This window comes from Eulemur rufifrons, chromosome 7 (assembly GCF_041146395.1).
Source record: "Eulemur rufifrons isolate Redbay chromosome 7, OSU_ERuf_1, whole genome shotgun sequence".
Classification (NCBI taxonomy): Eukaryota; Metazoa; Chordata; class Mammalia; order Primates; family Lemuridae; genus Eulemur; species Eulemur rufifrons.
The window spans coordinates 125035154-125050217 of record NC_090989.1 but is presented as its reverse complement, the minus strand read 5'-3'; the positions used below and the strand labels follow the sequence as shown (position 1 = coordinate 125050217).

Genomic DNA, 15064 nt, shown 5'->3' with positions numbered 1-15064 from the left:
CAGCTCTGCTCCTAACCAGCTTTGTGGTCTTGAGGAAGGCTCTGGACTCCCAGCCTCAGTTTCCTTTCTGGAAGAGGAAGCTGTTGGACCCTCGGGGCCCTTTCTGGTTCTGACATGCCAGGAATTGAACCACAGATGTGGGCAGGGAAGGTGTCAGGACCACTTTCTCCACCTTGGCCTTGGTAGGGAGCCAGGGCTTCTGAGAAAGGCCATGTGACATCCCCGTCCCATGAGGGGCTGGTGTGGCGTCTGATTCTGACTGAGGGTGGACATGTTTATCTAACCCGCTGGGTCCCGGACCGGGAGGGTTGTTCGCTCTCTGATCCGATGCCCCATCTGGCATTTACAAGGACCTGCAGGGGCCAGGCCTCTTCTGAGAGTGGAGAGACAGACATGAGCATGTCCCAGGCCTTGGAATGCTCATTGTTTGAAAGGTAGCATGGGCCACGGGCAGCTCCTGCCATTTCCTGAGGCCTCACGAGGGATCTTTCTCTTGCAGGCTCAGCTGGAAGCTCAGAAAGCCACTCAGGACTTCCAGAGGGCCACAGAGGTGCTCCGTGCTGCCAAGGAGACCATCTCCCTGGCCGAGCAGCGGCTGCTGGAGGATGACAAGCGGCAGTTCGACTCAGCCTGGCAGGAGATGCTGAATCACGCCACTCAGAGGGTATGAGTCATGGCCAGGTGTGCGTGCGTTGAGGGAGTGTCTGTGTCTGTGTACACGCGTGGGTGGTGGCTCCCCTCCAGCAGAGGTAACAGACTTGATTCCCAGGTAGGTTGCCTCAAAACACTCTGAAAGTCACAGGTTGTCATCTGCATATGGTCTTTTGGCCGGGCCTGGTACTAAGCCATGCTCGGGGATGACAGTCACACAGTGACAGGTAGAGCTGCTTGGCATCAGCAGCTCCCACCGAGGGCCTGGACAGAGGGGTGATGCGGGGCTGGGCCTGCAAGGGGTCTTGGCGTCGACTCCCTCGAGAGTCTGCCTGTGGGCTGAAATAGAAAATTTAAGAGTTAATGCTGGTAGCATCTTCCTTTTCAATGTCACCTGTCACAGTGGCTCACGTCCTAGGCGATGTCATAATTAAAGATGACCTTGTGCTTCCTTAAATAGAAAGCCTGACACACAAATGACTTCGAGTCAAATCTGTGTTGACTTTATACCACCTCTCCCTGAAACCTGGGCTGTATGGCCTTGAGCCTCCTGCCCCCTAGTGGGTGTGTGGACTGGGAACAGCTTTTCTGGGTCATCGCGTGAGAAATGGAAGGGGAAATTGGAAATCTCGGAAATTTACAAGCCAAAGCTTGGTAGGAAAAGGACAAAAAAATGTAGGTGCTTTTTCTAAGACAAAAGGAAAGGTGAAGCCACCCCTCCTTTTTGCCCTCCCTCCACCCCAGCTAGAGATCCTTATCAGCCTATAAGAAATCATTTCAAAAATCATTTAATCTGTTCTTTGAAGATGAACAAAACATGTTTCTGCTTTGGATATCTTTTTTTTTTTTATTTATTTTTTTTTTTTTGAGACAGAGTTTCACTCTGGTGCCCGGGCTAGAGTGCCGTGGCGTCAGTCTAGCTCACAGCAACCTCAAACTCCTGGGCTCAAGCGATCCTTCTGCCTCAGTCTCTCAAGTAGCTGGGACTGACTACAGGCACGTGCCACCATGCCCGGCTAATTTTTCTCTATATATTTTAGCTGTCCATATAATTTCTTTCTATTTTTAGTGGAGACGGGGTCTCGCTCTTGCTCGGGCTGGTTTCAAACTCCTGAGCTCAAATAATCCGCCCGCTTCGGCCTCCCAGAGTGCTAGGATTATAGGCATGAGCCACCACGCCCGGCCTGGGTATCCTTTTTTTAAGTCCTGGAGCCTCAGTGGATGGTGGGTGGCCTCTCAAGGAGTAGTGTCCCCAGGAGCTTCACGTCGCACAACTAAGGGCACCATTCACACAACAGTCTTTGGGAATAGCGCCTTTTGGAGTTGTGCAGTGCACAACCTGTGGGGCTGTACAAGATGGCTCTGGGCTCCTGAGGTCATGTAGGACTTCACAGGGCCTGGGAAGGTCAGCTGATATGTGCCCTCTCTGGACACTGAAAGGAAGAGCCCAGATATTTGGTTTTCTTGATCATGGGGGTAACTTCTGTAGATTAGCCAGGTATTCTGGGTTACAGGCCAGGATTTCCACCTTGGGGCTGACATTGCTCTTCCCAGATTCCTTCACAGTAGCATAGGTTGGAAATGCTTCTCATTGAACTGATGAGTTCAAAACTGACACCAGCAAGAGACAAAGCCTGTGGCAAAGCTTTCCTCTCACGTCCCTGTATCATTCAGAAACTCAGACTATAGGTGCCCTCTGAATGTGGATGACACAGAATGTAGTTCTTCCTCTGGGACAGACACTCATGTATTTGGCTTTGAAACAGCATCAGGTAGCTGGGAACTCTCTGCATTGAGCATTCCCCCCAGTGGGGCTCATGCTGACCACTCGCAAAGCCTACATGTTCAAAGCCTGGCACGTTCAGCTTGCTGACAGCTGCTTGATGAAGGGCCTAATGCCCCTGCCTTGTCTGGCTTCTGCATACTCTAGGAAGCTTGTTTCTTTAGGAGAAGGGAGCCTCATCTTCCTCCTCTTCCAAAGAAAGTGTTACCTGTGGTTTGGGCCATACGGTCCCTCTAGGCACAGTGGAAGAACACTGGTGTCCCCACCTTACTTGCCCGAGGACATCTATGTGGCCGCCCCCCCCCCCTTTTTCCAGTAGACTTCCTGTGGGGTTGGGCAGCCACCTTTGGAGCCATGCCTGAAGCCAGTAATACTAGGAGAGGTCAGGAGTCCTGGTGTGCTCCGTTAGGCCACACGTAATAGCTCAGACAGGGACGAGGGAGCGGTTCTCTGCGCGGTGCTGGGGTTGAGGAGGGCTCTGGCAAACACGCACAGCGAGAGGCAGAGCTGCCACGCCTGCAGTCGAGTGGCCTCCTGAGGGCACAGAGCCCGGGTCCCTGCTGCTCACCAGGGGGAAGATGTTGGCCTTTTATCCTCAGGGAGAGGAGGGCTGGCATCCTGGGAGGGAGGAGCGGCTTTTCTGATGGCTGCTGAAAGAGCTCAGACGGGGGAAGCGGGTAACTGGACTTGGAAGAGGAGGGCACCGAGTGCTTGTGAGCTGGCAGCAGGTGGCCGCCGGAGAGGACAGGGCGTGGAGTCAGCCCCTCCTCCTGCTCCTGCGGTGGATGTGAGCTGGGAAGGCAGGTGTGGAGCTGCTCAGGCAGCCCCCTTGATGTTGGGGGGATCATGCCACCCCGCTTCCCCACGGGGGCGAGAAGCACCTTGTTGGGGCCCACTGGCCCAGGGGTGCAGTAAGAATCAGCAAGGAGCTGATCAAGGCCCTGAGTGACACTGGAAGGCAGTGACACTGCCTTCCCTGGGCAGAGGAGGGCCCTGATCTTAGTTCTGTGGTGTTGGGAAGAAATGTCGCGAGTGTACTGAGGGTGGAAAGCCGGGGGATGTGTGCTGGGTGGGTCGGGTCATTCTTCTGGCGTGGGACCCAGCGAGGAGGCTGTGCTCAGCCAGGCTGGCACACCCGTTGAGTACCCAGCGGTACTCAGGCAGGAAGGTGCTAGTGGTTTGGTATTTCCTATGGGCTGTCATGAGCAGGAGCCGGGACTGAGCCCATGCTCCCTGGGCCTTCAGGACCTGGCCTCTCTGGGGTTCCTGGAGGGGGGGTGGTTCCAGTCTGCCACTCCTGTCCCTGTGCCACCTTACTCCTCCCTTGCCCTCCCCCTCCCCCCCCCCCACCATGCCTGATTCTAGGCTGCAAGTGGAAGAGCTCCTTGGTCACCTAGGAGACGTCACCAAGGCCAAATGCTTGGTGGCCTTCTCCCTTGAGGCGGGAAGCTGAATATATGTGTGTGTGTGTGTGTGTGTGTGTGTGTGTGTGAAGGGGTCTCTTCCAAGAGCTGGAGGTTGTATGTGCATGTGAGGAGGAGATTGGGGTAGGATATGGTGACATGGCCTGATATGGGTAAAGCAGGGCTAAGTGATGTACTGGCCACCGCCTCAGTCTTTGCCAAGTGCATGGAGCTTTTGCAGTGTTTTGTTTTAGAAAGCCTTTGCAGCCTAGGGGCCAAGGTAGAATATGAGGGCCCGAGTGCAGCTGGTGAGAACCCTGTTTCTTGCAGAGGACTGACTCTTTCTATATAGGCGCCTCAAATTACAGCTTTTAGGAATCAGAATCTATTTAAAATGCATTCAGGCAACTTTTTTTTTTTAAAGACAGAATCTCACTCTGTTGCCCGGGCTAGAGTGCCGTGGCATCAGCCTAGCTCACAGCAACCTCAAACTCCTGGGCTCAAGCAATCCTTCTGTCTCAGCCTCTTGGGTAGCTGGGACTACAGGCATGTGCCACCATGCCTGGCTAATTTTTTCTATTTTTAGTTGTTTGGCTAATTTCTTTCTATTTTATAGTAGAGATGGGGTCTCGCTCTTGCTCAGGCTGGTCTTGAATTCTTGAGCTCAAGCGATCCTCCCGCCTTGGCCTCCGAGAGTGCTAGGATCACAGGCGTGACTCACCGCGTCCAGCCAGGCAACTTCTTAAATGTGAACCTTGCATTGGATCCGTTTTTAATGGGACAAATCACCCCCAATATGTTGTCTTTGTCTGTCTGATAAGCTTGGGGTTTCGAGTTTTCATAAAGGTAACACCAGTAAATCCTTAAAGCTTAAGATTTAAGACAAGACCGAGGAGTTACTTCTGTTCCCCCAAATGTGAAGCATGGGATATTTTTTGGTGCATTTTGTTTCCTTGTGAAATGATAGAAGCAAAGAGAAAGGATTCCCCCACCCTTTGGTCTTGCTCGAGAAGTCATTTTAGTCATGTCACCTCATGCCCGCTGAGCTCTGTTCCCTCCTAGTTTTCTTCTCTTTGTTTTTATTCTGTTTTAAAAACTAACCCAAGCATTGACGCCTTTGTTAAACTTCTTAACAGTATATAACTGTGATACAAATATAAGATGTTCTTGTGTCAAAGATTTTATTTAACTCATTAAGGAGGGAACCAATAAGATGTCATAATAATTCTTGAGAATACTGCATTCTCAAAGGAATTAAAAAAAACACATACTCGTAGAAAATCAGGAATGCTGAAATGAATATATAAACAAATGCAAAGTTGGTCATTATAGAGCAGTCAGTAATCAATTATGTCTCTACCAGGACATAATTCACTTTCATTTCTCTGGGTAAGAATCATTTGCATTATCAGTTTTCTACAACTTACAGGGTTGTAAAATAGCCCCAAGACAAAGTCAGATATAACCTAGAAGGGTGACCTAGACAGGACACCTTATAATTTTTATGCCCATCTCAAAGTCTTTCATAATTTTTCCTGACACCTTTACAAATCCTTATTTGTAATAAATGAGTAAACTGTCCTACAGCTGACTGTGGCCATTGTCTGGAGAAAACGGTAGATGTTGGCAACCTCTTTCTGTGGGCTTCGCCTTTAACCTTGAGTGAAGGGCACAGTTGTACTTCCCTAAAATTGTCCTGCTGGAGATCCAGAGTGTCGATCGATGACCGTGGGCCCTCGGGGCTCCTCTCTGGTGCTCCTCAGGTAAAACAGAATGGTCCTTTAGCCTAACCTCGCTCCTGTCTTTCTCGTTCATTTTATGATGCTGTGTGAGTTGCAGGTGGAAGATGTGGAAGGAAATTGCAAACTGCTTATGTGGCCTGAGCGATATTTATTGCCTTTCTCTTTCCTCACAGCAGCCCTTGTTCTCATGCCTGCCTTTGGGTAAGCAAGGCGAGAACTAGCATTGCCCAAGTCTCTGGAAATGCCTTTGAGCTGCTTTGTTTCTGGCCATTGAGGGCCCTTGATTTTGGTTTTTAAACTCATTTTTATCAACAGGCTTAACAAAATATTCCCACCAGAACTCTGACTAGTCTCCGGGTAATGAATTTTTGTGATCCTCAAAACCGGAATGACTTTTCTTGGGAAGAGATGGGGTTTTGTTCTGTCTCCCAGGCTGGAGTGCAGTGGTGCAATCATAGCTCACTGCAGCCTCGAACTCTTGGGCTCAAGTGATCCTCCTGCCTCACTCAGCCTGCTGAGTAGCTGGGACTACAGGCTCCGCACCACCATGCCTGGCTAATTCTTCTTCTTCTTTTTTTTAAGAGATGAAGTCTCCCTATGTTGCCCAGGCTGGTCTTGAACCTTTGGCTTCAAGTGATCCTCCCACCTCAGACTTCCAAGTTGCTCGGATTACAGACATGAACCACTGCCCCGGGCTATGAATGACTGAGTTGTGACTGGGTTTTAATTTAATTGTCTAAATGTAAAGTTTGACTCTTCTGGATCCTGGATTCTTGTGTGTCCAGACAGCTAATTTAGGATATTTGGGAAAGGACCAAACAGCTGAAATCAGGATTGCCTTGTTGGCTTGATTGTTGTCATGCCTGGCGTTGCTAGTTCTCAGTTTTGGTATTCTTCCAGTTCCTTGATGTCTCTTAAGTTCCCAGTGGTGCTCTCTGGCTGTTTGCCTGCGCGTCGGGCCCTTGCTCCAAGAAGGGAGCAGGAGGACCTGAGGTGGCTTCCTAGAGCCAGGGGGCCTGAACAGAAGAAAGTAACATTGGTTGAATCAGAAAATATTACAGATTTTTCCATTTTCTGTCCCAGTCATTGCCAGAGCCAATTTTAATCTTTTCTGTCTGACAAGGGTTTTTCAAAATAGATAAATAGGGCAGGGCATAGTGGCTCACGCCTGTAATCCTAGCACTGTGGGAGGCCAAGGTGGGAGGATGGCTTGAAGTCTGGAGTTCGAGACCAGACTGAGCAACAGCAAGATCCCATCTCTATTAAAAATAGAAAAATTACCTACCTGGTGTTTTGTTGCGTGCCTGTAGTTCCAGCTATATGGGAGACTGAGGCAGGAGGATCCCTTGAACCCAGGAGTTTGAGGTTGCAGTGAGCTATGATGACACCACTGCACTCTACCCAGGGCAACAGAGCGAGACTCTGTCTTGTAACAAAAAAAGAAAAATAAAATAGATCAACAGGAAAAAATAATACCATTTTATTAGGAAGTTAGTTTATTCTTAGTCTGCCCACTGATTTCCTTAAAAAATATTTTCTAAAAAAATGATATAAGTAGTACCCCCCAACCAGGAGCTGTTCTGGGCTGATCTCTGCTATTGTTTGAAGGTCATGGAGGCGGAGCAGACCAAGACAAGGAGCGAGCTGGTGCACAAGGAGACAGCGGCCAGGTACAATGCTGCCATGGGCCGCATGCGACAGCTGGAGAAGAAACTCAAGAGAGCCATCAACAAGTCCAAGTAAGTCTGGGCGCAGCCCTGCCTGGGCCAGTGTGGTCACCCTCCTCTGCCGCATCTTCTCCACCTTTCCTGTGTCGTACACTTAAGCATCAGCGTGGGCAAGCCTTTTACGTAGACCCTGGGGCCTCACCGGAGCCCTCTGCCCAGGTTCTCTAACCTCCCCAGGGGCAGAGGATGGTGAGGAGTCGGCTGTTTCAGATATGACTGACTTGGGAGATTAAGAAGCAGGAATTTCAAAAGCAAACTGTTTTTTTTTTTTTTTTTTGAGACAGTCTTTCTCAGTCACCATAGGTAGAGTGCTGTGGCGTCATGGTAGCTCACAGCAACCTCAACTCCTGGGCTCAAGCGATCCTCCTGCCTCAGCCTCCCGAGTAGCTGGGATTACAGGCATGTGCCACCACGCCTGGCTAATTTTTTGTTTCTATTTTTAGTTGACCAGCTCATTTTTTCTACTTTTGGTAGAGACGGGAGTCTCGCTCTTGCTCAGGCTGGTCCCAAATTCCTGAGCCCAAGTGATCCTCCTGCCTCGGCCTCCCAGAGTGCCAGCATTACAGGCGTGAGCCACCGTGCCCGGCCAAAAGCAAACTGTTAAATGGCCCATTGGCTGGGATCTGGGAAACTCAGGTTGTACCCTTGGCTCTGTGGCTGACAGAGCCTTGTTCCTCAGTTTACCTGTCAGCATAGGGGAGATGAGCTGTGGTCACAGGACACATGTTCCCTGTGGATCAAGAGCTGATGAAATGCTACAAGACTGGTTTTAATAGTTTTTTTTCAATCTTTTCTCACTGTCACCCTATATATTTTTACATAATAATGATGCTGGTGGGCAAACACAACTGTGTCTCTTGGGGATAAGTCCCCTGTTTCATTCCCAGTTGCTGGCCTCGAAGCAAAAGGAATAGGACTTGGGATGGCCTAGACCCAACAGCCAAAGACAGACTCAGAGCAGAATGTGTGTTCAGGGCTACTGAATGCCTGTCCTTGGGGCAGTGGGCGCCAGCCCCGGCTGGTGAGCTGGAAGCTTGGCAGATGGCCAGTGCTGCTCCAGGTCAGGGGAAGGTGCCAGTGCAGTGGGAAAGAGGACCTGCAAAGAATTTCATCCTCCTATGGTCTGTACTACCCTGGCACTTTCCCCTGGGCTTGTCTTCTCTTCTTACCTGCTCCCTTCCACATACATGTGTACGCACACATGCAGAATAACATCTGATCATTTGCTACTGCACTTAATTGGTGCATTTTTGTTTTGACTTGGTTTTTGGTGTGTGTGTCAGGGCTGACCTGTTCAAAGCTAATTATAGATAGATGTGTATATGGCAACTTTTTTGATGGGGGGAGGAGGGGAGGGTTGCTGTAGGACCTGTGTCTGCCCTGGGCAAGCACAGCATCAGCTGTATGGCAATACCCGAGGAAGCTGGACTCTTTTGGTATCAATGTGGTGGGTCTTTTCTCAAAAGTCCCCAACCCTCCTGCACACATATCACACACATTGCTTGTGAATTAACCCGTGTAAGAAAATGAATCCTGTGACTGTACTCTGCCAACCTTTTCATACTCAAGAAGAGTGTAGGGACAGATCCCAAAGTGGGTGGCTCCTGACTGCCTACAGGATAAAATGTAAATCTGTGCATTCCATGGACTGGCTTCCAGACCTCCTCCCTGCCCACCCCACCTCTCTGACCCTCACTTTGGTCACACTCTGCTTCCTGCTCTCCGTCCTTGGCGTGGGTGCTCATGTTCCTTATGCCTGGACACTTTCCCTGTGCTCTCCCATGCCCAGTCTCTCTCTCCACACCCTGAGCAGACTGGCTGCTCCTTTTGGTCACAAGAGCCTGCACACCCCATTCTTTCCCCACATCTCAGATCTTCCATACGCATCAATGGCGGTCCCTCAGTGTCCTTGTCATCCATCTGGATCCTCAAGATGCGGAATTCAGGAGCTTTATGGCGGGTGGACAGCTCAAGAATAAAGCATTGGATTACTCCTAATGCTCAGAAACCCAAGTTCCTACAGAGAACCAGGGTCTTCTGGCTGACCCAGAACCCAGGGCACTGGCAGTATGTTGGCATTTCTTGTCCTCTCTCTTGCCCATGATGTGGCTGGGTCTGCCAACAATCTAATGCCTCCAGTCCTGGACAAGGTCCAGGAGGACCAAGCTGAGACCCCCTCATGGTGGCCCTGCGGAGCTCAGTGAGGGGAATGGTGTTGCTCTTCCCAGTTGACTGCAGCAGAGGAGAGGGGTTTGATCCCCTTCTCCAGCCCTCGTCGGAAAGCAGACCCGGCCGCCTTCATTACTGGGCACACCCTGTGTGGCCCAGAGCAGCCTCCCCAGAGAGGAAAGCGAATGAGGGTACAGTGTCCCCAGGATACGTGTGTGCATGTGTGGGTTCCCGTGCCTGGAGATAGGCCTCTTGTCAGCAGAGCCCTGGGTGACTCAGCTGCTCTGTTTGGTGTCTGTTTCAGTCAGGCCCCAGAGCTGGGAGCATCGCCTTCACCTCATGTCCTCCGTAGAGTTTATTAAATCCTGGAAGGATGACCTGGCCAGCTGTGGCTAATGCCTCTGATTCATCTTGTGGAGTTTGTTGGTCATTGTATCATGTTACTCATGGCTTTCCTTCCTGTCTTTTGCAGGCCTTATTTTGAACTCAAGGCAAAGTACTACGTGCAGCTTGAGGTATGTGTGGCCTGAGCTCCACTTTTCTGTGGTAGCAGATTTTCAAATGGCCCATTTGCTACAAGGGGACAGTGGAGAGATACATTCTTTACTGAGTTTTCAGACTTTAAAATGGTCTTGGCTGGGTCTTCAGTGGTCTCTGAGCCTAATGCTGCCATTCGGCTTTTGTATTGTACTAGTCCAGTGATCTCAGCCTGCTCCTGGGACCAGCAGCATCTGCATTACCTGGAAAACTTGATAGAAATCCAAATTCCAAGGCCCCATCCTAGACCTACTCACAAGCTCTGGGGTTAAAATCCAGCAAACTGAGTTTTAACAAGCACTCCAGGGGATTCTGATGCAAGCTGAAGTTTGAAAACCACTGTACTGGGGACCAAGTGGCTAGACTGTGGGACTTTGAGGTGTTTGCCCATTTTTGTTTCCTAATGGGGTTTATTGCACCAGTGAGTTTCTGGATATTACCGCTATCCATTCACCAGACATACAACCAGCCACTACCACCACCCCCGAGCTCCCATCCAGAATGGATAGTGGTGCTAAGAGTAATCAGTTCCTCAGTCATGGCTTGGGAAATTCTTTGAAGCAGAATCATGGGCAGAAAACGTACCTGAACCTAGCATTCAAAAAGCATTTCAAGGCCAGCAGGGGCAGTGTTCACTTATGTGTCTCCTGTTCTGACCAGCAACTGAAGAAGACCGTGGATGACCTGCAGGCCAAACTGACCCTGGCAAAAGGCGAGTACAAGACGGCCCTGAAGAACCTGGAGATGATCTCGGATGAGATCCATGAGCGGCGGCGCTCCAGTGCCATGGGACCTCGGGGCTGCGGCGTTGGGGCCGAGGGCAGTAGCACGTCTGTGGAGGACCTGTCAGGGAGCAAGCCTGAGCCGGATACCGTTTCTGGTGAGCTGGGGGTTCCGTGGACAAGTGGATCATGCAGCTTGTGCGATCTGCTTCCAGGGCTGTCTTGTCCCAGTGTCCCCACCCTCTGGCCTTCACTGAAGGGTCTCAGAGTTAGGCAGGCCTGAGGGCTATTTCTGGTGACTTCCTATGTTTTATGGAACACTGAGTTCATCAAAGTCAGGATTCTGTGGTCAAATAATTTTGGAAATGTTACACTTTGACCCCTGAGAGTCAAAGGTACATATGGGAACGTTCAAGGCGCTGAGAAGAGTTATCCAAGAATAGGGACTTTGCAATCAGATTGATTCAAATCCAGCCTTTCACCTCATTACTAGTACATGGAGTGGGCAAGGTCTTAACTTCATATTTCAGTTTTTTTTTCACCTGTAAAATGGTAGTACCTACCATATACTATCTCTTTTGTAGAGTGGTGGTTAGGATTATATGAAACCCAGTAAGCAGTCAGCAAATGGTGGCTCTCACTGGTGTCTGACCACAGAGACCTTTTTTCCCAGGGCCCCCACCCCATGGAAAACTGATAAGAGGTTTGGCTTTTGTTATGTTAATCAAGAAAGCCCCTACAACACTATCCTTGCATATTTCCTTTTCCTTTTCTGTGGAATAATCCCTGTTGGCTCTTTCCCAGGCTCCTTCCTCAATTCTTTAATTCCATCCAGTGTTTAGGTGCCAGGTCCAAGGAAAAGGAAACTATAAGCAACAACCATGTGTGAATTACTTTACTATGTATCATCTCATAAACCCTGTGTGGACAGGATCGTGCAGCTCAGAGATGAGTAACTTGACCAAGGACACACAGCAAGTAGTGGAGTTAGGATCTGAATTCTGTCCCCAACATTACAGAACTTATCATTTGTAACAATCCTCTATGGAATGCGCTATAAGGCTGTTTTTAAAGATGAGGGAGGAGGAAAGGGGAGCAGGAAAGATCTAATAAGACGTGGGACTGTGTGCAGGCTGAGGGAAAATCACTAAAGGCTGAAGAGGTTTTGAAACCTTGGGAATATCAGGTCCACAAAATAAGGCACAAGCTACAGACCATTGTAAAGGACTTTTGATCTTTTGCAGCAAATCGTGGTCTAGGTAGGGTTTTGAGTGTGTTTTATGAGATCAGAAGCTACTTGGAAGGTAACAAAGGTCCCAACAGATACTGCCAACAGCAGGGCAGTTTCTTCCAGCAGCTTTTGCTTCTATTGCCTTGGCAGAAAGCAGCCCATCCGTCTGACTGGCTTTGTTTGGGATACAGTACAGAGCGGCCAGCACTGTTTCCTGTGCATGTGTCAGGCGAACGTGATAACCACTACACTACAGAAACCTTCCTGTGCTTATGTGAATCTGTTGGGGGGAATGAGATGAAGACTTCCTGATCTATGGCTGATTTCTTCTTCATCTTTAGGCAGCGCCTAGTGACACTGACTTCTAGGCAGGGGTTGAAAGGTTATTTTAACGCACGAAATATCCATCGGGTCCAGCTACCAGCTGCTTCCCTTCAAGCTGCTTTAGAGAGTGGACCTTCAGGCTTGGGACATCACATTCCTTTATCAGGTGCCCACAATGGCAGAAATTCTGCAGTCCCCATGCTGTGTCCAGGTGTCTGACAGCAGCAAGCACTTTTGGAGGTGTCTGAGGATCGAGGTTAACTGTCAGACCCCATGTGACTGGTGTTCTCTCTCATCCTAGTGGCTTCGGAGGCCTTTGAAGATGACAACTGTAGCAACTTTGTGTCTGAAGATGACTCAGAAACCCAGTCTGTGTCCAGCTTTAGTTCAGGACCAACGAGCCCGTCTGAGATGCCTGACCAGTTCCCTGCAGTTGTGAGGCCTGGCAGCCTGGATCTGCCCAGCCCTGTATCCCTGTCCGAGTTTGGGATGATATTCCCAGTGTTGGGCCCTCGAAGTGAATGCAGTGGGGCCTCCTCTCCCGAATGTGAGGTAGAACGAGGTGAGTTGCAGTCCTTTCACCCTGTTCCAGATGACACACTGCTTTTGCAGCTTGATCTTTCTACTGTTCTATACCTTTGTGAGGTCTCCGTGCCCCCAGAGCTGCATTACTCGGTCCCTGTATGTGCTATTGGTGTTAATCACTGAGGCTGTTTACAGCTGCTCTTCTGGGGGCTCCTGGCTCTACTCAGCTTCTCTAAAGTTGGAGCTTAATTCCTGTCTCTCTCATCAGAACAGACCCCTTGGCAAACACATACTAGAGAGTTTTGTCTCCCATGTCTAAAGATAAGGACTATATAAAACACCATAAGGAATGAAAGCAATGGGCAATTAATTATGTGCTGGAGAACCCTCTCAGCTATGCATGGTGGGCAACCCTGGGAATTCTAAAGGGCTGAGTTGGCTTGGGCCCAAGTGACTCTGAATTGTCAACACTCACTTTTGATAATCTTTGTATTTCTATAGGAGACAGGGCAGAAGGGGCAGAGAATAAAACGAGCGACAAAGCCAACAACAACCGAGGTCTCAGCAACGGCAGCGGCGGCCGCAGTAAGAGCCAAAGCAGCATTTCCCCTGAGGGCCAGGCCTTGGAGAACCGGATGAAGCAGCTTTCCCTCCAGTGCTCAAAGGGAAGAGACAGGATTATTGCTGACATTAAAATGGTGCAGATTGGGTGATCCATCCAGGGCCCTGGCCACATGCATATCAATATTTATACATGAAACTGGAGAACATTGTGCCAATAATCATTTACTATATGCCAAATCTTAAGCGTTTACTATAAACTGCACTAAAGAGGTTTCAGTGACCTTGAGAGCTGAAGATTTTTCTTCTGGGTAAGAGCTCTTAGGCTGGTTTGTTTTCAGAGCAGAGGAGTTGTTGCAGGTGGACGGTGACCAGGTCCACAGCCTTTATGGAACATTGTGTGTAACGGCGTTGTGGAAGCAATAACTAGTTCCTGTGAAAGAACCGGAGCCAGGAAGAGGGCTGGGAAGCTAAGCCAAGGTGGGGGCAACAGCTTGCTTCTCTTTCCCTTTTCTCATCCTCAATTTGGGGAAAATGGAGCTGTTTTCTCCATTATATCCCAGGGTATCTTAATGAAATAAAAAATGGTCACACACACACACACACACACACAAAACAAAAGCTTAAGTATTCAGAGCACACCTTTTCGAAGGCTTAAAGAAAAAAAAATCCAAGAACACAATTCATTTTCATCACCTCTGGTGTTCAGAGGGGCTTTTAGAAAGTGTTATGCTGGGACACCCATTTTCTAGAAAGGTTACCATGAACTGCACTTTTTGGGGTGGGAAAGGTGAATGCTGGTGTAGGGATGGGGGTGGGGGAATGAGGGTAGCAGGGAAATATCATAGAAGGGAATTTGTGGCTGTGGGAAAGAAGGTTCTGTAGCATAAACCTTACCCTGCCAGCCAAGGGGATTTATTCTATGAGAAGTGCATGTGAAGAACGGTTGCAATTATTATTAGATTGACAAAGTGTTAATTTCTGTGTAGGTTGTAACTTTAAAAATAAATGAAATTATTTAAGGTTATGCTGCACTAGTATTCCTTAGAGGAAACAGTTCCTTAAAGCTAGGAAAGGGAGTAGGCATGTGCTGGCAAAGGCTGTTAAATAGAAGCAATGGAGTCTGTTATGCTAATAGTGTTAAGACTACTTTTCTTTAATGTTTTCATGGTTATGCATATTTAGAACATTGTATTTTATTTGTCCTGTTTTGTTAAGAAAATTTAGCATTTCTAAAAGAAAAAAACCAACCCCCTCCCACTTATAATTGTTCCGTCACAGCTTGTATATTTAAGTCATTTGTAAATCTCTTCATACAGTAGTAATTTTTTTGACTGATTGATACAGTATCCTAATCACAAGATTATTTTGTACTTGTCTTAATACCTTGAGTGTAATAAAAACGGCTTAAGAAAACTTCCTGTGACTTCAAATAAGAAATCCCACTGTTGCTTAATGTCCCATTCAAGGCAACCCTCTTGCTGTAAGGAAGAGCATGGAGTGCAGCGGTCACATGTTCTCATTTTCAATTAAGGTCCTGAATCCTAATAATTTAAGCCCCAATTACCAAGGTTTGGATTAGAATTCTACTTTTGCTGCTACTGAAGCTGGGCAATGAGGAGACACAGGGGTGGGGAAATACCGATAAGGTAGCCAGCTGGAGGAGTGGTTCTCAACCTCAGCTGCCCA

At 48.8% G+C, this 15064-nt stretch overlaps 1 protein-coding gene across 1 annotated transcript in view; it reads left to right on the top strand.

Annotated features, from left to right (window-relative positions):
- SH3BP5 (SH3 domain binding protein 5) overlaps window positions 1-13982 on the top strand; it is a 73904-nt gene extending 59922 nt beyond the window's left edge. The window contains exons 4-9 of the mRNA XM_069473263.1: window positions 500-664; window positions 7188-7318; window positions 9948-9990; window positions 10673-10892; window positions 12591-12851; window positions 13316-13982. Coding sequence (XP_069329364.1) covers window positions 500-664; window positions 7188-7318; window positions 9948-9990; window positions 10673-10892; window positions 12591-12851; window positions 13316-13527 — 1032 coding nt within the window. The 3' untranslated portion in view covers window positions 13528-13982. The remainder of the gene's footprint in view (window positions 1-499; window positions 665-7187; window positions 7319-9947; window positions 9991-10672; window positions 10893-12590; window positions 12852-13315) is intronic.
- Window positions 13983-15064: the final 1082 nt, after the last annotated feature.